The sequence below is a fragment of the Bubalus kerabau genome, chromosome 14 (genome assembly GCF_029407905.1).
Source record: "Bubalus kerabau isolate K-KA32 ecotype Philippines breed swamp buffalo chromosome 14, PCC_UOA_SB_1v2, whole genome shotgun sequence".
Classification (NCBI taxonomy): domain Eukaryota; kingdom Metazoa; phylum Chordata; class Mammalia; order Artiodactyla; family Bovidae; genus Bubalus; species Bubalus kerabau.
Genome location: NC_073637.1, coordinates 70,216,262 through 70,238,227, shown reverse-complemented (window position 1 = coordinate 70,238,227; position 21,966 = coordinate 70,216,262). Strand labels below are relative to the sequence as shown.

At 40.5% G+C, this 21,966-nt stretch overlaps 1 protein-coding gene and 1 long non-coding RNA gene across 2 annotated transcripts; one reads left to right on the top strand and one right to left on the bottom strand.

The window, feature by feature from the left end:
• Window positions 1–341: 341 nt before the first annotated feature.
• Window positions 342–11,199, top strand: LOC129627048 (uncharacterized). Its single transcript, XR_008702400.1, has 3 exons — window positions 342–605; window positions 818–925; window positions 10,813–11,199. It is a non-coding gene; the product is annotated as an uncharacterized LOC129627048 (long non-coding RNA).
• MTERF3 (mitochondrial transcription termination factor 3) lies at window positions 1,075–21,778 on the bottom strand. The gene is made up of 8 exons (XM_055546613.1): window positions 21,635–21,778; window positions 18,283–18,631; window positions 16,632–16,784; window positions 11,971–12,160; window positions 7,499–7,646; window positions 7,048–7,119; window positions 5,521–5,682; window positions 1,075–1,339 (listed from the first exon to the last, which is right to left on the bottom strand). The coding sequence occupies exons 2-8, from the start codon at window positions 18,614–18,616 to the stop codon at window positions 1,145–1,147; spliced, it is 1,254 nt and encodes a 417-aa protein (XP_055402588.1). The 5' UTR covers window positions 18,617–18,631; window positions 21,635–21,778; the 3' UTR covers window positions 1,075–1,144.
• Between the last annotated feature and the right edge of the window lie 188 nt (window positions 21,779–21,966).

The window sequence follows — 21,966 nt, the reverse complement described above, 5'->3', positions numbered from 1 at the left end:
CTGTTGAGGGAATGAGTAAAATACATTAATAGGAGTTAGTTTAGTTACGAGTTAGTTTAGTTTCTCAGTTTCAGGACATCCAGCACATAGAACCCCAGTGCACAACTAACTATCCCTAAAGTTAGTTGTTTTAAAACACCGGTGCTCCTAGTTCTGCTCCACGTGGACCTTGCTGAGGTTGCAATACCCAAGATGGCCTCTTCACTCCCTTCTGTGGTGCCCAGGGGTTAGAGCTGGGACAACTGAGGTGTGGTTAGGGATCTTATTCCACCTCATTTCTCCACTAGAATCATCAGACTTTTTCCATCCTGGCTCAGGGTTCCAGGTGGACAAGCACAGATGTACACATGTTCCATGAACCAGAGTGACCAGAACGCGCCGCCAGAGTCAGTGTGGGAGCGGACTACAACGGGAGCGCAAATACCAGTGTGGCTTCCTGGGGGTACCAGCATCAACAGTCTCATGATCCTAAGGCAGATACGTGAAGCCATGCCTCATCTCACAAATAATCAGATCCTGTGCCCAGGATCACATGTCTAGATGGGAAACAGGAAAAAAAAGGATCATTTCATGCTAAATCTTTATACCCCGGCCATAAGACAAAGGTTTGTTATGTGGCCTTGTACTACATCTCATTGCTGTCCTTGAGACGACTTTCCTATCCCTTTTTCTTTCCAGATTCTCAGTAGCCAACTGTGGGCAACTTTCAGTATCTTTCTTTGCTCAGGAACATAATGGTGCAGATAAACCAAAATCGAATCTGTTAATCATAGTAGATACTAGATGGATAATATGGCATGCTCTGAACTCCTAACAGGTCAAAGAAAATAGAGCTATCTTGTGATGAAACGATTTTAAAAGACCTTAAAACAAGAAGGAAAATCCTCCACTGTTCCCGCCTTCACGAGGACAGCACACCAGCCTGGTAAACAGCCTCTCTTTCTCTAAGCTTTTATTTTAGTTCTCTTTCCCAAGAAGGAAGGAAATGGTTGAGTCAAATGTGAGTTAAGTCACCAGAAACTTGGAAGAAGCATCTATCAGAAGTGTCCCCAAATTTATAAGAGGTCTGAAGCATTTATTTAAAAATATATTTATTCATATATACATCCACTTTACATTATTACATTTTAACATTCATCAAAAACTAAAGAGTTTTTAAGAATTTCTCAAAGTCTTGTATTGATGCCTTGGCCATCCCTTCACAAAATATTCCATCAGGCACAGATACCAATTTGTCTAAAGAGATGTAGTTAGGTTCTGTCGGGTCATACTGTGCTCTTCCTAAATAGGCAAGAAACAAATGTCTTTCTTTGACTTTAAACAACCTTGTATTAAATACCTAGAAAAGAAAAAAAGTTAAAAAAAAAAACACTGCATACTAAAATATGAACTATTAGAATGTTTATCTGGCTAAACAGTTTAATAGATTAACAAATATAAAGAATTAACCACATGTTCAATAAATATGGTAAATGCTAGAGGGTTTAAACACTTTGGCTTCTACTAAGAAATTATGATTAAAAATTAGGAACTCAGAACTAATATTCAGAACAATTCTAAAATAATAAAGCGCTGCACTGTAGGCAAAGACCAGACTTACTTGGAGAGACCGGAGGAGCTGTTTAAAAAGCAAACCTGAAGGTCCCACCCCAAATCTACTAAATCAGAAACTTTGAGAGTGGGGCCCACAAGTCCTCCAAGTGATTCTGATGCTTGCCAAGCTGAAGAACCGAAGTAAGAGATGGTGCTCTATGGCATGAAAAATTGTGTAAGGTTTCACAATCTGGGAAGCTTCCCTATTTCCCTTTCTTTCCTTTTAAATTCCTGTTGCTCCCTCTGACTGGTATTAAAATGAAATGAACCTGGACTTCAGGGAGTAACATAACTGCTTTGGAGTTAAAACTCCTGAGGAATGGGGTAAATACAGTAATTTTAAAAAGGAGTTAGAAGCAGGCTAAATCTGTAAAGCCAGCTGCAAGGAAGATGGGAGAATTGCAAGATCTGGCCAGACCTGAATGGAGCCGTGAGCTAAAGAGACATCTGTGAGGCTCCCTGGCAAGGCCCAGTGAACTACATTTACTACTAGGTCTCAGGTCCTTCCCGTGACTGTATTTCAGATACACAGGGGACACGCCACATAGCACATAAACTCCAAGAGTCTGTTTATATTCAAGTGGAAACAAAATAGTAATAGATCACTTGGCAAGGACATCATGAAAAATGAGCGTTGAAAACTAAAGAACTTTGAGAACAGTGGCCAAAAAAAGTACAGTGTGCTAACTCAACATGAGATTGGCTTGCTTTTGGAACATCTTTTTCTCTCTCTGCAGAAACAAATTATGCGCTACTCTGCCTTCACTGTGGCAACTGGATTCTGATTATTGTGTTATTATTGCTCAAAAGATATAAGAAGCGTTTAGATGTTTCTTAAATATGACTCTTCCAGTCACTCTCAGCTTACACAACATATAGACAAGACCACACATGACTCTGAAGCTCCCAAACTATTATTCATTTCCTAAATACAATAACGCTTTGAGACAATTATACAGCTTATGACTAGATAACTATATTAGTTTCCCAGTGGTTCAAAGTGAATTCATTATGATCGATTTAGATTTGTATGCTCTTTCAAGTTCAAAAGTCACTGCTGAAGTTTTTTTCTCTCTCTCGATCCCCTTCTGCCCCAACATGGACTTCAGCTCTGCCTTCACAGAAACCCATAAGGAAAGAGGAGAAACAAGGGATAACCCTAGTTCCTTAAAGTGATTTCTTCCTTGTTATTACTCTCACTGCTTTTGTTACCTTTTACCTTCCATGGTCACTGCTCTGAAATGACTAAATTAACCATAGTTTTAAAGTTAGAAGTGCTTCTCCATGTTCAATTAATCATAAAATTATGTACCAACCAGCACTGTTATTTGCATGAGAAAACTGTTTCCTACCACTAAGTTTTTAAAGCACCAGCCAAAAATTTTAAGTCTACATCAGTTCCCTCACAGTACTGGCTGTCAGTTAGCCTATGTTTCCATTAATAAAGCTTTTTTTTTTTAAAGGAAAAAAAAAAATCCTACGTAGGAGTCTGAGAATCCTCCCAATGTGAAAGCCACACATCTATAACCGGGCTTCTCAGAAGCTAGGATCTGGGGTACCTAAAAAAAAAATCTTTGTTTTTAAACAACAGATTTTGATGTATCTAGTCAAGCTAATATTTTTCTCTACTTGCAAGGTTTCTGTCCATTGTTAAACCCAACTCATTCTACTGACAACTCAAATGTCACCCCTTAGAGCAGCAGATCTCAGGTGAGAGCACGGGTTTTCAAACTGACTGCCAGGGTTCTAATCCAAGCTCTGGCCCGTTACCTGGGTAACCTTGGACAAGCTACTGAATCTCTGTATGCTTAATTTCTTCATTTGGGAAGTAGGGACAATAATACTACCTACCTCATATGGGCTGCTGTGAAGATTAAATGAATACATACAAGTAAAGCAGTAGAGACAGAGCTGGCACATAGTAAATAAGCAATCAATAGCTGTTATTATTTCTAAGATCTTCCTGCCTCTCCTGAATTAAATCAATAGCTGTATATGGTATCTAGCTAAGACTCTAACATAATGTAAAGCAATTTACATTCTAAAAACCTGTCTTCCACATTAGATTACAAGTTCCATAAGAATACAGACCATGACTCTGATTTTTACATCCTCAAATCACATTCTCCTATCATGCTCTACTGTCACAGAATTATCTATCAACCAAGTGGAAAACTGTTATTGCTTTTTAGTTGAAGATTACTTACATTATGATGGTTCCATAAAGCCAAATTTGCACCCCTGCAGCCTTCTAACACTTTTTATAATGAATACTCATGCATTTGATGAAACAAAAATTCTCTATTAAGGGCCCATTCACAGTGAAATATGATAGGTAAATAAATGTTGTTTGTGAGGAAACTGTACCTAATGCAGGCTAATTCTGAGAGCTGTATTAAAGTCATGTTTCATTTCCCAACTTTTCATTGAGAACACATGTAGCAAATGGAGGAATCACTTTAATGCAATTCAATCTTTCATTTATCCAATGAATACTCACTGAGTGTCTATTCACATGCCAAATAGGAAAGAAGGATGACTTTCATGAGATTCATTCATTTGTTCAACAGATATCTATCCAGTACCTACTAATTGGTCCCTTCTAATTCCAGGTGCAGGGAATTTAGCAATGTATAAATCAAACAAGACCTGCTTTCAAAGAAACGTTCTTCTGAACAAGCAGATAATGTCACTCACCAGCTAAAGAACAGGAAAGTCTGATCAGCTTAGAAAACATAATTATGGCTTTGGCATGATGACTAACTGGAGCTAAGAACTACATGCTTTGATAGGAGATCATTACAACATGGCTTGTTAACTAATGGATTTAGGCAGACTGTGAATACATTTAGAATGGAAAAAAATCTTTAAGGGAAGTGATCTATTTCCATGTGAATAGAGAAGCGCACAGGAGAGAACACGTTCGATTCCAACAGGCCGAATGAAGACTAGGTGCAAACCACAGAGAAACAGATTCATCGCTTATTTTTCCTCCAGAGATGTATATGGGTGCCCTTCTCTCTCACAAGTAATCCTGCTATTACATTTGCTAGATTGTGGTCTTGATACAAAGATGGGCAAAAAGAAATATGGCCTTATACGACCCAGCAATCCCACTGCTGGGCATACACACCGAGGACATCAGAATTGAGACACGTGTACCCCAGTGTTCATCACAGCACTGTTTACAATAGCTTGGACATAGAAGCAACCTAGATGCTCATCGGCAGACGAATGGATAAGAAAGCTGTGGTATATATACACAATTGAATATTATTCAACTATTAAAAAGAATGCATTTGAATAAGTTCTAATGAGGTGGATGAAACTGGAGCCTATTATACAGAAAGGAGTAAGTCAGAAAGAAAAACACCAATACAGTATATTAATGCATATATATGGCATTTAGAAAGATGGTAATGATGACCCTATATGCAAGACAGCAAAAGAGACACAGATGTAAAGAACAGACTTTTGGACTCTGTGGGAGAAGGCGACGGTGGGATGATTTGAGAGAATAGCACTGAAACATGTGTATTACCATATGTGCAATAGGTCGCCAGTCCAGGTTCGAAGCATGAGACAGGGTGCTCAGGGCTGGTGCACTGGGATGTCCCTGAGGGATGGGATGGGGAGGGAGGTGGAAGGGAGGTTCAGGATGGGGAACACGTGTACACCCGTGGCTGATTCATGTCAATGTATGGCAAAAACCACTACAATATTGTAAAGTAATTAGCCTCCAATTAAAATAATTTAAAAAAAAAGAAATATGGCCTTAATACAGCTCTCAGAACTGGACTGTTTGGTCTGATTCCTTCACAAACAGCACGGGCGGCTTTTCACAAGCCGAGAGCATGGTGTGCTTGCGCAAGTTCTGGACGAGGGGTGACGGCAGCTCTTCAGGACAGAGAGCTGTGAGCGCCTCACCTGCGGGAACCTGACGATGACGTGGTGGGGCACGTGCATCACGTTGTGCACGTAGTCGAAAGTCTCGGTAAGTTTCCTTTTATTTGCAGTCAGCATCTTCGGGATCTTGGTGATCATGTGTTGAATTTCATTCTGCTGAAAACCTAGTTCAAGCCGAAAAACCTAAAAGAAAGTAGAGTTGTGATGAAGCACAAAAGTCATTGTTTGTTTTTGTTCAGTCCCTAAGTTGAGTCCAACTCTTTAGAGACCCCGTGGACTGTAGCCCTCCAGGCTTCTCTGTCCATACGATTTCCCAGGCAAGAATACTGGAGATCTTCCTGACCCAGAGATCAAACTTGTGTCTCCTGCATTGGCAGGTGGATTCTTTACCATTGAGCTACCAGGGAAGCCCATGAATCACCAACAAATAGTTATTTTGGTAACATGCCAGAAGACACATTAATTCTTTCAAAATTAAAGGACATTAAAATCTGGAGATGGCTATGCCAACGTCCGTAAGGGTTCATGACTACTTGCTTCTGGGGTAACCTGAATTTTAAACCTCTCTCTTGAGGAAGAGCTACTCACAGCCTGATGACCATCATGAAGCTCACCAAAGCAGCTATCATAATTACAAGACAGAGGAACAGTGCCCACCAGAGGCCTGGTCAGGTTATCTGTATGGACCCTACACCACATAGACTGGCAGGAAGATTATCAAAGTGCTTTCTGAGCCTCTGCTCCCAAGCACACTCCTAATCATGTCATCTGGAAATGTTACGTGTCAAAATTCCAGAGATGATTCAAAAAAATAAAAAAATACTCCAATGTGGGATAGTCCTTTGTGTACATTCATAGTATCCTACGCTTCCCCACCATCCATCGCTCTCATCACTTTGCAGGCGACCCCCTCCACTGGACTGTGAACTCCACAATGGCAGGAACTGTCTCTCCAGAAAAGAACATGGGCAGAAGCTCAATACAAATTTCTTCAACAGCTGAGTATTGAACACTTTAGGCACCTCAGCAAATAGGCCTTATATAATAATTTCAAATCCCATGACCGCTGTGGGACACTAACAAGTCAGCTGCCCCTGGTTCTACATAGCAGTAGAGTGTCTGGTGTGGTCTCTGATGGAACTAGAGCTGGGTCCTGGCACAGCCATGTGTGGGCACTACCCTCTGCAAAGAAGCTCCAGATGCCGCCGCTCGCCTCCCACCCAGGGGACTACGACACAGACCCTCATCCTGGGCAAAGGAAGTGGCTTCCAGGTCCCACCCAGATGCCCAACCTGCTCCTCTAGGACTACGGTACCAGTGTCTGCAAGGCAACTTACTCATGTAACACCTGCTCAATATGTGAAAAAATTATAAACTAAAATAAACCGCCTGCAGTATATTTATTATACTATTTCCTAGGTCCACCTTCTTAGAAATATCTTCTTTTACAATCTGGTTTTCTTTAAGATGATGAGAGCAAAACCCATTTCCTTCAGAGGACTCACACACTTCAGAAGCAGGTTTCTGCAAACCTTATTATTGTCCTACCTTCATGTTTTCCTTCACGGGCTCCAGACTTCCAGTTAGTAGCCTTGGGAGACGAATTACCAGATCTCTAGTCTACAGTTAGAAAATAATCTATTATTAAAATACATGCACATTCAACTAGTTTGGAAAAAATAAGGCATAACCAAGATGTAAAAGTAAAATTTAAGATATGACCCAGGAGAGAAATGCTAAGGAGCCCAGAAATACAAACACTTATTATTGTTTGAGAAAAACAAATGCTCAAAATAATATTTAAGGAAGCAACTTGATGGAATTATCATAAAATGATATAGCAATATCATTAACCTAGTAAGGTAATCCATTCTTGTACAGAAAATACCAGGCATTGATAGAATTCATAGGGGCCAGGCATCAGTTAGAAACATGAGCTTGTTAACAGTTACTAAATGTAGCTGACATGGAAACATATAATTCTCCAGTTCTCTTTTACCTTCTTCACACTAAGTTTAAGTTCTTTCTGAAAAAATCCCAGTCTGTTATCCAATCTCTCCACTGAAAAACTCAGAAGGAATGGTGCATTTCTGACCATCTGTGCAATATCCGCCTTACTGAAATTTTTTGACTGTAGATAAGCCACCCTAGAGAGACAAAATACATGCACATATCGTAAATATTTACTAGTGTCTTGCTACCTTCGAAAGTAACAACTGTTTTTAAAGCATTCACGAACCAAAAAAAAAGTTTAAGCAAAAACATTCTATAATAATGACCCAAATATGGTTAAACTAAATGGCTTTCCAGGTGGCACACTGGTAAAAAAAAATCTGCCTGCCAATGCAGGAGGTGTTAGAAATGCGGGTTCAATCCCTGGGTCAGAAAGATCCTCCGGAGAAGGAAATGGCAACCCAGTTCAGTATTCTTGCCTGGAGAATTCCATGGACAGAGGAGTCTGGTGGACTATGGTCCATGGGGTTGCAAAGAGTCGGACATAACTGAGCAAGCCCGCACACATTAAAACAAAACAAGTACCCATCCAGCTTTTCCATTTATAATTAGAAACAGAAAATATTTCTGAAATCCACTAACAAACAGATTCGCTTTTCAGTTAATCTGACTTGTTTTACTGGTTGGTTAAAAAAAGAGATAGCTTCTGTTTTAGAATTTTTTTTTTGCTAAGAATAGAAAACACGAAATTAAGAAGAGATTTAGAACTCTTTTTACAAAGAAAAATCATCAAGCATGTGGCTAGGACTGGAAAGAGGAATTTTTTTTTTTTTTTTTTTTGGCTGTCTCATTGTCTCATGGCGTTAGGGTCGTTAGGGTCTTAGTTCCCTGAAGGGAGCTAAGCAGTGGAAGCACGGAGTCCTAAACTGCCAGAGAATTCTTAGAATGTATTTCCATAAATAATTTTCACTATAGTCTTTAGTATGTAATTTGTTAACAACTGAGAATTTCCTGCTGTTTCTGGGAACCAAAATAAGGCAGTAAAGTCCAGAAAGTATGACTATAAAGTAACATTATTGATTTTTAAAATCTATAAACATAGTGAAAGCTAGTTTAAATGCCTAAAATATTCTAGGACATTATTTTGTTAGATTCTCATCAGAAAAACAAACAAACCCCTGAAGCCAGGTAAATTTCCCACATTGCATTTGAAGAAACACAGATTAAGAGAAGTTAAATAACTTGTTTTAGGCCGCTAGCTAATTAATGACAGAGCTGAAATTTGAACCCAGGCATGCCTAACCCTAATGACTATGATATTTTTATACCATGTATCAGAACTTATATTTTACACTAAATGACTATTATTCCTTTAAACCAGTCCCTTAGAGGAGATGAGAGGAAAAAAATTGATAAAACTACACAAAAATTTAAATGCAAGGCAAAAAAATCACCAACCAAGTCAGACAAGTGACAGTTTGGGAAAAATATTTACAACATGTCATAAAGAACTAATTTTGTTAATGCATTAAAAAATGCTTACCAAAAAAAAAGGAAAAGGCCCAATTAAAACTGGTAAAGGACACATATAATTTATAGAAAAGGAAATGTAAACAGACATTCAACATATGAAAAGATCCTTCAAACATCTGATGGTCTAAACGTCATTCCCAAACGACAAGAGAATGTTTTTATCAATACAATGAACTGAAATTATAAAGCTCAATGACACTATATTATGAGGATAATAAGGAAGCTGGCACACATGTACACTGTTGGTGGGAGTGTAAACTGGAAAGCCTACATGAAGGGCAATCTGTCTATTAAAATTATAAATGCATATTCCCTTTGACCTAGCAGTTCTACAGATATATACCGATATGTGTGAAATGATTTCTATAAAAGGGGAGTCGCTGCAGCTTCTCTGTGACAGTAAAGACTAGAAAATAACCACTGTGTTTACCAAAACGGGACTAGACAGATCTGTAGCATGAACCAAAAAAGGGTTAAAAAGAATAGGAAGAGCGAATAAAAAACTATCTCTGAAATAGAGTTAAGAATGTGAGGTGCAGCATAGTTGTATAAACGCTACCATCTGTGTGTGTGTGCGCTCTTGTATATGAGTGCATACAGACACACATACATGCTGGTGTATGATAAAATATTCTTAGCTAATTGAACAAAAAACTTGATTATAGTACCTGCCTATCTAGACAGGTCTTGCAAGGCTGATGAGGAACAGGAATAAGTAGGCTGGAAAGGACAATTACAATTTTTTTCTTTTTTTGGTCACAGGAGAGACCAACATCTGATTAAAAAACACTATTGAAACTGTTATCTACTGTGATAACTTTTCCAATAAAAAATTAAGATACAAGGCCCAGCCAAAAAAAAAAAAAAAAAAATTCAAAAAATTCTACTAACTTAAATGCACACCATTCATTTGAAAATTCTTAAAAACAATCAACCAACTCTTTAGTATGTTTCAAATTCTCTTCATTGAAAGGCAAACAAATGTATGTAGTCAGTGCAATCACAGAAATTCTAGCAAGTAAATCTGTACATACCAGAGCCAGAAGCTAAGTTCAAAAAAAGATTATACCTTCGCCTCTTCTAGGAGAAGCTTACTTTTCATTGTATCGCCTTTTAAGTGGTAATTTATGTGGTAAATAACCTATTAAAAAATTCCAAGTAATTTTTTAAAAAATGTTCCAGTTTGACAGCCAGGTTTAGGAACTGTATAATTAGACTATACTCTGTATATGAAAATAATCTTTGTTATTCTCATATGTGTATGTATGATCTTGAGCAAGTTAACTCAACCTCCTTTTAAATGTATGCTTCCTTCATAGAATTAAAAGTAGGGAGGCAGTACAGTATAGTAGCGAGGACTCTGAAGTTAGACTAAGTGGATCTGAATCTCAGCTTTGCCACTTAGACTGGCTGGAGCATCTAGGGCAAATTATTTAACCTCTCTCTGCCTCTCCCAAGGATATAAATAATAAAGGTGCATTGGGCAGCCTCTGATATGGTTCCCAGTGATCTCCACCTCTTGGTATGTACTCTTCCTTGGACTACATCCTGAGCAAAAGGGCAAGCTGGTTTTTACAAAGGGAGAGGAGGAGTGTTCCAGACAGTCAGGAGCAGAGCTGGCCCCGTCAGACTGAGTCCCTGAGAACCATTTCCATTCCTTCTGACTTCTGAACTGTAACAGCCTGTCTGCGTTACACAGACTATAAGTCACATGAAGGGAGAGAGGACATCTCTAAGTGCCTTGCTTATATAGTAAGGGCTCAAATTATTAAAGAATAATTATGTAAGAAATATGTTTCTTTGTTGTTCTGTTTTTTCCTAACTCAGAGACCTTCAAGGAACTATGGAGCTCTTCGAAACCGGTGTGAGAACAGTCTGGGTGAGAAGATGAGAGGCAGATTAGTTAGGAGAAGGTTGCGGCATTCTTCATGTGAGACAACGGGGACCCGAGGTCAAGTATTCAAAGGGAAGATTAAGATTTGAGAGCGATACAAATAGAACCAACAGACCTTGGTTATTTCTTAGATGTGGATGATAAAAGACGAGAAGTCCAAGTTAATACCAGTATTTCCAATTTGGGCAGCGGAGTGAACAGTGCTCTCACGCAGTGAGTCTGGGAAAACCTGATGAGGTCGGAGTGATGAAAAATCCAAGATGTGAACTTAAAAAGACCCAGACCCTGTCTTACTCTCTGTGACGTTGCCAATGCCCAGCAGGATTCTCACCTCACCGGTCAATAGTACCTGACTGTATCGATTCTCACAAATTCAATAAATTCCTTGAATATTGAGTGAAGTACACAGATATTTATAAGAGTGCTATTAAAAAAAAAAAAAAAAAAGGAAAAACCAAAATAGCCAACTGACAGAAGCAACTAAGCAAATTATACAGTATTTGCCAAAAGAAGGTTAAATATCTACCATCCAACACTGGCCAGAAAGAACAATAGAAGCGATCAGGCTTTCACACCTTAAGTGTGCTCTCAGATAATTCAGCCATTTGTTAATGGATTAAAAAAAAACTTATCCCAGTTTCCAAAGAGAAACAGCAAAGTAGTGGCTTAGCAAAAAATTGAAAGCATAAAAATAATAATGGGTAGCTGAACAAAAGAAGTAATTTGGATACTTAATTTTTTTTTAAGTATTTATTTATTTGGCTGCGCCAGGTCTTAATTGAGGCACATGGGGATCTCTGACCTTCACTGCAGCATGCAGGATCTTTAGTTGCATCACTTGGGGTCCAGCTCCCTGACCAGGGATCGAATCTGGGTCCCTTGCATTGGGAGCACAGAGTCTCAGCCTCTGGACCACAGGGAAGTCCCTAGATACTTAATTCTGATCAAAGAAGGTCCATAACAAAAAGTCACATTCACATTCATTACGTCAGCAGATCCTTATGCTGCTGAGACTTAAAAAAATAACTTACGCATGTTATTTCTTCACAGCCCCTTCTTGGGTTATGTGAAAATCAGTCTAACAGCCCTACCTGGTCTTCAGATTTTCAAGGTCTTCAGAGAAAATAGCATAGTTTTTTGTCAGGAATGGTCCCAGTTGGGTATCCTCTATGCCCAAATCTTTAAGAAACAGGAGCATTTGCTTAATGTCTTTTTCAAAATCCAGTCGCAGGAGGAGGTTGGCTGCATCGGGATGTTTTTCTATCTTGGATAAATCCACTCCTGGAATAAATGACAAACCCTGTGTGAAGATACCTGTCTGGCTGAGTCATTAAACGTCATGTATGGAAACACAAAAATTACTGATGAAGGTAAACGACCTGTCCAAAGGAGACCTGAGTCAGGCCAACAGAAACTTCTAATTTGGTTGCAGAAATAAAAATACATTAAAAGCTAGCATTTCTTTCAAAGTCATGTATAAAGGAAAACAGTGCATTTGGGGCTAAATTTCTATCCGTCGTCATCGTCATCTTTATCTAAGGGTTCTTGGATACTATTTGCAGGGTGCTTATGAGCCCTTACTGATCTCCATGGTAACTGCTTCACTGATCATTCTGCAGGCTAACAAGCCCCATGAACTGCTACTTTCTTTGAAGTTTATCATTTTAGTTATAAGTATTATTTTAAAAATTGGTTTATGAATCCCTCCATAGGAGGAACAAAAGCAAACCCTATGTCTTACTAACTTTACTCATATTTCTTTATTCATATTGTCTTTAGCATAAAGACAAGAGCCTTGAAGGAGCTCATGAAACAGCTCATGAAATATACAGTTCTCAAGTAACAGAGAAGCAGAAAGTACACCACCTTCCACCTTCACAAGGTCTCAGAATCTGAGGTAGTCTAAGCAAATGAGACAAGGGACGGGAGAGGAAGTCAGAAGGGGGAGAAAACAAGTTATTGGACTTTGGTTATGGATATAATTAGATGTCCACCTCAATTAAGCAGTGAATCAAAGTAACTTTTGATTCAAAATTCTCATTAAAACTGAGTATTTTATTCTCTGATTTTCCTTTTTATCTGATTAAAAAAAAAAATCAAACATGAATAGGAAAGGCCTATTCCTTATCGTTGGAGAAGGAAATGGCAACCCACTCCAGTGTTCTTGCCTGGAGAATCCCAAGGACAGGGGAGCCTGGTGGGCTGCCGTCTATGGGGTTGCACAGAGTTGGACACGACTGAAGAAACTTAGCAGCATTCCTTATCGTAAACATGAGATAATAAGGTATAATTTTATTTAGATATTCTTTTTCTTTTTTAAACTTTATATTCTTAAAAATATTTTTTCAGGTTAAAAAGTAGCTCTCAAACTGTTTTCCAGATGTAACTTTACAGTCTTAAATATAAATGCAATGAAATAAAAGCACTTTTAAAAATGGTGTCTATAATTCCATGTATTAGATCCAAATGTAATTCTAAACCCAAACTTATTGACATTAAACAGGCATTGATATGATGATAATTAACAGAAAAATAGATTACACAAACACACATACATGCAGAATGAAGACTAAAAACAGATCCAAGATGAACTAAAAACCGAGTGTTCAAATAATAACATTTAAAATCAGTGGGGGAAAAGATGGACTGTTCATTAAAACACAATATGACATCTAGCTATATATTTGAAAAATAATTACTAATTCCTTCTATAGCTGATACAAAAATTAATTTCAGATATATTAAGACTCTAAATATATACTAACTCTAAAATTATTAGAAGAAAACACAGACTTAAAAAAAATAATAGTAAGCTTGACTACATGAGGACATGAGACCCACTGCATGGCTTTCTGTAATATATGCATTTGCTTAGAAAAAGGTGAAGAAGCTACTCAACAAACTGGTGATGGTGGTTACCTTCATAAAGTGGGACTGGAGATGGAGAGGAGGTTAGGTTCTTTCTCCTTAATAGCTGCAGTTTTAATAACTAGATATAATTTTTCTATAGTATAATTTTAAAAATCGTACTAACAGAAAAAGATTTTAAATTACTGGGTGGGTGGATAAATAAGATAGAAACTATCATATTTATTTACCGCTAAACTATCTTATTTAAACACAGTTCCAAAAATTTGTGATAAATGTGGGAAGGTACGCTTTAAAAATCACATCAAGGGTTTGGACTTCAGTTTAACTCAGTATTGCAGCTGACGTGTGCTCAAGTGCCTCGCTCAGCATGAGCTGTCAGGCCCTGACTGTGCTGAAACCAAATTCCTCAAAAGCTGCTTCTTAACAGCAAAGGAGGGCAGAGTCTCACCAGGAGGGCACACTGCTGCCAGCACGCATCACGTGGCTGACTCAACGATTTCATCAACTTGAAAAAAAATAGTCACTGATGCCTCTTACGGACCAGGCAACTTCTGCGGATATAAAGAATGAATAATACATGATGCTAACTTCTAGGTGACCACAGCCCTAAGTTGGCTTTGACCCATCAGTTCAGTTTGGTTACACACACTCTGTGTATCAGCCAGCGTCTGGCAGGCAACAGAGGTTGCCCGAGCAAGTTCAAATGAAAAAACTTTAAAGAAGGGACTCTGTACAGTGGTGTGAGCAGAGTTACGGAAATAAACAAGGGCACCATTAGTGCTAGAGAGACAGGGAGGAGGGAGTCTCCTGTGAACCCAGAGGGAGCTGCAAGCTATTAAGCAAGGGCTGCTCTCAGGAGGAGCTGTTGCCATGGAGCAAGGCAGTTACATGACCCAAGACAGGGAGGGGACAGAGAAAAAATGCTCCCACCTGCCGTCCCCCTCCTCCTGCATGTGCCTCCCACGGCTAAAGCTGCTCAGAAGCCAGCTGACGAAGGAGCCTGAGCACAGAGGTGAGCCTCCTGGGATACAGAACAAGCAGAGAAAGGCAGAAAACAGATCTGAGAAGCAGAGAAGAACCAGGACACTTGGGTCATCAAAAACACTGGACAGGGGCTTCCTGGGTGGCTCAGTGGTAAAGAATCCGTCTGCCAAGGCAGGAGACATGGGTTGGATCCCTGAGTCAGGAAGATGCCCTGGAAAAGGAAATGGCAACCCACTTCAATTAAAAAAAAAAAAAAATTACTATGTAACAATGGGAGCGTGGATCCTTCTAGGGCACTGTCATTTAAGTTACTGCCAGGACGTGCTGTTGAAGGATCAGCATACAGAGGAAGGAATGGCTGAAACACATTTCAAAACTCTAAGTATACTGAAGATTATTCAAAGGTAGGGGCCACATGCCCTTCCCGTGGGACCTCTCCCAAGGCCGAGGACGTCCTGGGCTTTCCTGCTTGCAGATGTCATCTTTTTCTCTCCTTTGAACCCACAGAAGACTTTATTTGTATCTTTTATGTGGAATTTATCACTGTACCTTTCGTTTTTGGATTTCCATTATTATTTAGATGCTTCTGAAGACCTGAAGCTTCTTGAGAACAAAGGCCATTCCCTATATATCTAAGTAACTTCTACAGGGACAGATGTGTAAACAATTATAAAGGTGTTCTTAGTGTCCAGACTGAGGTAAGCAGGGGGGGACGCCTAGAGGAGAGTCACTCTGTCTGAAGGGTGAGAGAAGACATTTGGGAAGTCACTTGAACTTGAGTTAAGTTCTCCAGTTGTCAGACCTGGCCAAACAAAAAGGAGGGGAGTGGTGGGCAAGTGAAGCTGAAGGGGTGAGCAAGGGCCAGACCAGGAAGAGCTCAGAAGGATTTCAAGTAGGTCACTGACACAGCTAGAAAGAGCACTAATATTAGAGACATTACCAGGGAACACTGCTCAAAGGAGGACTATCAAGTTAGGAAGCTCCTTTTTCCGGAAAACTAAGGCAGTGACCAAGACATGAAAGAAACAGATGGGACTGGGATAATCCCGCCTATCCTGTTCCTTTCAATCCCTCAGTTCATTATCTGGGAATGTAGAATAAGAGAAACACCAGATGCAGAGATAACAGGAAAAGCAGAAAGTTGCAATAAGGTGCTAGATTGAAAAATAAAAGAGGACTCATCAAAGTTTGCAGGGAGAGCTCTTGGCTGCCTTCAATCCTTACTAGTCCTTGCATCTTACTAGTCCAAGAGCACGCCTAGAGATGCCATCCAAAGCAGAACAGTGGGCTCCAGCGAAAGGTCAGGGGAGTAGGAAAATGGAAGGAAAATCATCTGAGAGGGTTAGGAAAAACTGTCCTGAGCGGCCACTGGAAGGTGTGCGAAAGTTCAAAGAAAACTAAAGAATTCAAAGAAGGGAATCAAACAAAAAACAAAGTAATTACTAACTCCAAGAAAATGAAAGGCTGTACAAGAAGAAAAACAATCATAGCACACTTCCTAGAGAGCAGTGAGCAATATTTAGAATTATAATGGGATCAGTGACTAATGATTTATTTCAAAAATTGTTAATATAGCCTATTAGGAGAATTGAAGAGAATGAAGGGGAAAAGTACGTGTGTGCAAGAGATTAACTGATATCTAAAACTGATGAAACAAGCAACAGCACTACAAGTGATTACATGGGCATTTAGAGATTAAATACCAATAGAAAGAGCTGTAAAAGCAGATAGTCCAGGATGCAGGTCAGGAGGCATGAAGCTGGGAGTACGGTTTTTCACTGGACGCCTTTTCACACTATTTGACTTTTAGGCATGTACATGTACTTTGATAAAGATAGAAATGCTAATTTTAAAAGTAAGGCAAAACAAAAAAAATGTGTGGGTTACTTAGACTTACCTAGAAGCACTAACTTCCTCAGAGTCTCGGAATGATCCACATAGTCTCGAAGTGTGACTGAAGACGGGGGCAATGGAGGGCCTGCGATAATCTGCACAGCCTCCTCGTCAGAAATCGGCTGCAACGGGGACAATGGAGGCACGTCGTCCAGTCCTTTGCGGCCAGGATGTAGGAAAGCAGCAAGTTAGCTTTCTAATCTGTACACTTATATGTTCTTTCTACAAAGGCAGTCTCTTGCCTAGTTTGCTTCTTTTTAAATCTTGGCATCATTTCTGAGTTAAACATCTAAAAATTCCATATATTTTCTACCTTCTAAGAGGTAAGGTTAAGACTATTTAGATAACCACTACTATTCCTCCAAAGTCAGAAATTTGTGGTGAAGCCCTGTACAAAATTCCTTTCCTTTCCTTCACTTGTCAACAGGTATGAATGCTTAATGACCTATAGTACATTCTGAGAAAGATTGAGTCTACTACCATAGCTTGTTAACTTGGCCAAAAGTACAACATACTCTACCAGCCTGAATTGTATGGGTTAAAGTCATCATATCCTGAAATGTCATTTTGATCTGATCTTTTCTCCTCCAAATTATTCTCAAATATGTCTTTAAGAGGATTTCTACGATTCTGTTTTCATCACCCCCAATCCTTTGCCACAAAGTGACCCTCTCTAGTACAGCCTTGAGTCTGAGGTTTTGTTGTGGCCCTAGTGGTAAAGAACCCACCTGCCAATGCAGAAGACACAAGAGACACAGGTTTGATCCCTGGGTTGGAGGAGGGCATGGCAGCCCACTCCAGTATTCTTGCCTGGAGAATCCTATGGACAGAGGAGCTTGGTGGGCTACAGCCCATAGGGTCGCCAAGAGCTGGACACGCTGAAGTGACTTAGCATGCAGGCACCCAAGTCCAACACAGTGTAAAAGACCCTGGGAACTGTAACCTGCCTAAGGCTAAGGAATCAGAGCCTTGACTTTATGTTCTACTTTTCTGTCTCTAATCAGTACCCTTTCTCGTTTCTCACAGCCAGTCTCCTCTCACGGCCCTCACCGCCCAGCTCACTTGTGTTTATAATCTACTTAACCTAACATTATCTCATCTGTAGTGAAGTATTCCTTGCATAGGAATATTCCTAGAATGGGAAGCACAGGCAGGAGAAGAGTGACTTAAAAAATTTACACGAGGGAGCTTTTTGGGGTGTTCTAGTTGTTCTTTTTGTTCTATTTGTTGACTGTGGTGGCTGCTACAGAACTGAAAGCATGATGTCAAGATTCATAAAACTGTATACTCAAAAAGGATGACTTTTACTTTAGTAAAATTATACCCTAATTAGGTATATAGAATAGGGTAAATTAGATCCTAATAAACCTTTTAAAAATATCTAAATAAAGAACATAGAAAGCAAGTGCTATTGGCATAGCTATAAAACAATCTTAAACATATTAATCTATAAACTTTTTTCTTAGTATAAGTCAGAGGCATAATAAAAGCAAGCAGATTATTGTGTAATAGAAGCAAATGAATAGAAGTGGATTGTTCTTTTTCTTTCCTGACACCAAGTATGACTTGAATTTGGCTAACAAAATATAAACAGGTAGCTTGTTCAAACTACCAAGGTGAGGCAAAGGGGAGTTTTCTGAAAGTTGAAAAATTACCTTCTAGGGACAGCTCAGAATCAAGGCTGGGCATCTTTTGTGTCTTCTGTGGCGGCTCATTCACGGAAGGAAGCAAAGTGCTTTGGGCACAATTAATCTCTCGCCTACTTGAGTTGGCGGACTGGGAACTATTCCACATGGAGGAAGTCCTGTAAGTCCTAAAACCCCACTGGAGAAAGCAATCCTCAGAGGATGCATGGGGCTGAGCAAAAACGCCACACAACAATGTTTTTCCTGGTCTCTGAAAACCTCTTCTGAGTTGCAGAGCAGTCATGAAGCTGCTCAACTTAACTGAGTTGAGCCATCTGGGTATCTGTTGGGCTGACAGGGCCATTTTTCTTAAAGTTGCCTACAAAAGAAATACATAACCATCAAAAAAGAGAAACTTATTTCACTTAAACATTTAAAACAGTATTCAAACCACAAAAAGATAAAACTGGAAATTATTTTTGCTGCTTAAAAGGTGTTTATTACTTTAGATGACTAAAGCAGTCAGATGTTTTTAAGCATGGGAAAAGCAAAAAACAAGGCAGTTTCAGTTACAAACCAAAAGACAGGAACTTCTGAACTGGAAAGATAAAGATATACTTTACAATTTAAAAACAGAAAGCAAAATCAGTGGTATGAGAAAAAACATTTAAAACAAACATCTGCAAATATTAAAATTACAGCTGAATCTGTTAATAATTAAAGAAAACAAGGTGATGCAGTTAAGTGCTCTTGAAATTTGATTTGAAGGACATTTGAGAAGCAGATTGCTGATCAATATAACACTGAATTATTCAGATGCATTTTATGTATGTATATTAGTCACAAAAACAAGAAGAATTCTACTTAGTCTTAAATGAATCATCAAAATATTATCATTGTAGAAGGTCATTTCTTGCTTTATTCTCAGGGTTGAACACTATTGATTATTTCACAGGTAAAGCTGTTCCTCAAAAGAGAATTGAACAAAACCAAATTCTGTTTGACTGTAGGAACAAAGAAAAAGACTTTCAAAATGGAGGGGTGGGGTGGGGTTCAAAACTAATAAGTAAAATGAACAGACAGAAATGTATTACAAGCAACCAGCAATGGATATATGTATATTTTGACTGAAAAAGTGGTTGTTTATTAAGAGATTTTTTAATCAGGAAATGACTTTTATATTTAGCCAGCTTAATTAAAGGGTAAACGATGCATTTTTTATATAAGACAATCCATTAAAATATAGCAGAGAGTCCAGCATGTGGAAAATGCCCAACACATGTTAGCCATATAATAATCATCATATTCACTGATTACACAACCAAACATAAATGCGTTTGGACTTAATTGTTGCATACAACTTTTTGATTTGTTTCTCTCCATACTGAATTTCAGGAGAAGGCACTGGCAACCCACTCCAGTACTCTTGCCTGGAAAATCCCATGGATGGAGGAGCCTGGTAGGCTGCAGTACATGGGGTCGCCAAGAGTTGGACAGGACTGAGCGACTTCACTTTAACGCATTGGAGAAGGAAATGGCAACCCACTCCAGTGTTCTTGCCTGGAGAATCCCAGGGACAGGGGAGCCTGGTGGGCTGCCGTCTATGGGGTCGCACAGAGTCGGACACAACTGAAGCGGCTTAGCAGCAGCAGCATACTGAATTTCAGCTTGTTTTATGTTTGGCATTAGACCAAATAAATGCTTCAGGGTCTAAGCCCTTCTTGGAGATCTGCGGTTTAGGGAAGTCTCCTGAAAGTAATATATAAAAGTGAAACGTCTCCCTGTCATTCTGAAATGATTTTAGAAAGGAAAAATGTAATTACAGCAGCCTTATGAGTGATTTTTGTTAAACTCTGGTGGGAAATGAGCCTCCAAATCTGTCGTGTTTTTCCTCAAAGCTACAACATTCATTCTCTGCACAGCAGTCTCATAAGGGCACTCAGTTGGAAGCCAGAAGACCACAATTCTGCTACTTGAGGATAAAAGTTTCTCAAGGTGGTTCAGCACGACTGGCCCATGATGGGGGATTCAATAACCATTCTTTAAAAGACAAGTTTTTAAAAGCTTATGGGTACAATAAGACGATTCTTGAGCTCTAAAATGGTCTGACTTCTCAGTTTGTCCAAGCATTCTGTCCTCCATCAAACTTCTGAAATCCCCGATTCACTTCAAAGTCTCTAGAGCCAGGCTCAAATCAAAGCTCTACCCAAAAGAAGGGAGGAGAGGGTGAGATGTATGGAAAGAGCAAGAGCAACATGGCAACTTACATTACCATTTGTAAAATAGATAGCCAACAGGGAATTTGCTGTATGGCTCAGGAAACTCAAACAGGGGCTCTGTATCAACCTGGAGGCGTGGGATGGGGCGGGAGACAGGAGGGAGGTTCAGGGGGGAGGAAATGTGTGTATACTTATGGCTGATTCATGTTGAGGTTTGAAAGAAAAAAACAAAATTCTGTAAAGCGATTATCCTTCAAAAAAAAAAAAAAAAAAACTCTCCCCACATCATAACGATCAACTTTTGCATTCTATCCATATTCATTAAACGGTCTTTACACAAACAAATAATGTTTATCCTTCTGTTTTTCTTGACAAGCGCACTGTCTTTGCTACATCATCATTTCATCGCCGTGTATACTTCTAACAATCGATTATTGTTCGTTCACGAGAGCAGGGCTCTGTCTTTATCCCTGCATGCACCGTCCCAATCTCTGTATTCCCCAGGCCCAGAGTCTCGCACTGCTCCTACGTTTTCTGGGCAGAAATGAATCGGTTGCAACTACGGTGAACTCATTTGCTTACAAAATACTTAAAATCTGGTAAAGGCGTCTGCGTCAAAAGCCAAAAGCCTTAAGTAAAATTTGAGGTCCACTAACACATATAGACTAGTTCTCCACTGTACGCCTTAGTAGTTTCATTGGCGCTTAAATACATTCGACGAGGGTGCAAGATTTCGACCTCTGGGAGGCTTAGATCAGGAGACTGAAAGATGGGGAGGAGGACGGTTTGGGAATCAGGGGCCTCGGGAACACGGCCTGACCTCCCAACTCCTCCCCGCCCCGGCCATTCTACCAGATCCGTTTTAGGTTCCCCCAAACCCAACTTCCGGAGGAAGCCCCCCTCACCATCTAGACCTCCTTCCGCGTTTCCCCCACGCCCCATCACCCCGCGCCCCCACCGCCCGGGCAAAGCGCGCTAAACACACCAGCGTCGCGGCGCGCCCTTTTCACCCGCCAAGGGGAAAAAACAACATCCCTAACCCTCCGCGGGGCCGCGACGGCCTACGGAGCCACGCGGTTCAGGGGCGCGGCCTAGAGCCGAGGAGGAGAAGGGTGGTGGGGGCCGAGCCGGGACCCCCCGGGCAGGGAGCGCGCCCCCTTTACCTGTGGCCAGGCCTTCACCGTCCGCCCGCCCAGCCGGACCCCACGGGCCGCCCCTCGGCGCCGCTCTGCCCGCCGGCGCTCGCTCGCCCGCCGGCCCACGTGGGCTGCGGCCGGAGCGGGCTAGACCATCGGCGCGGCTGCGCGGGTGGGGAGCGGGCGGCGCGCGGCGAAGTAGACAGAGCCGGCCGCGGGGGGCACACGGTCTCCCTCCCCCGTGGGCGCCGCAGACCCTTCCGATGGGCTTGGGAACGCGCCGCGCGTCCCTCCGGACGCCCCTCCCGGGGGCCCGGGCCCGGCGAGCTGCGTCCACCCTCCGCCCGAGGCCGCGTGGA

Excerpts from the sequence above, each read along its gene's own strand:
- MTERF3 (XM_055546613.1), bottom strand. The coding sequence starts at position 18,616 with ATGGCCCTGTCAGCCCAACAGATACCCAGATGGCTCAACTCAGTTAAG. Across the intron at positions 5,683-7,047 it reads CCGTGAAGGAAAACATGAAG|GTTTTTCGGCTTGAACTAGG; the intron begins GTAGGACAATAA and ends ACTTTCTTTTAG. Across the intron at positions 1,340-5,520 it reads TCATCGTCAGGTTCCCGCAG|GTATTTAATACAAGGTTGTT; the intron begins GTGAGGCGCTCA and ends TTTCTTTTCTAG.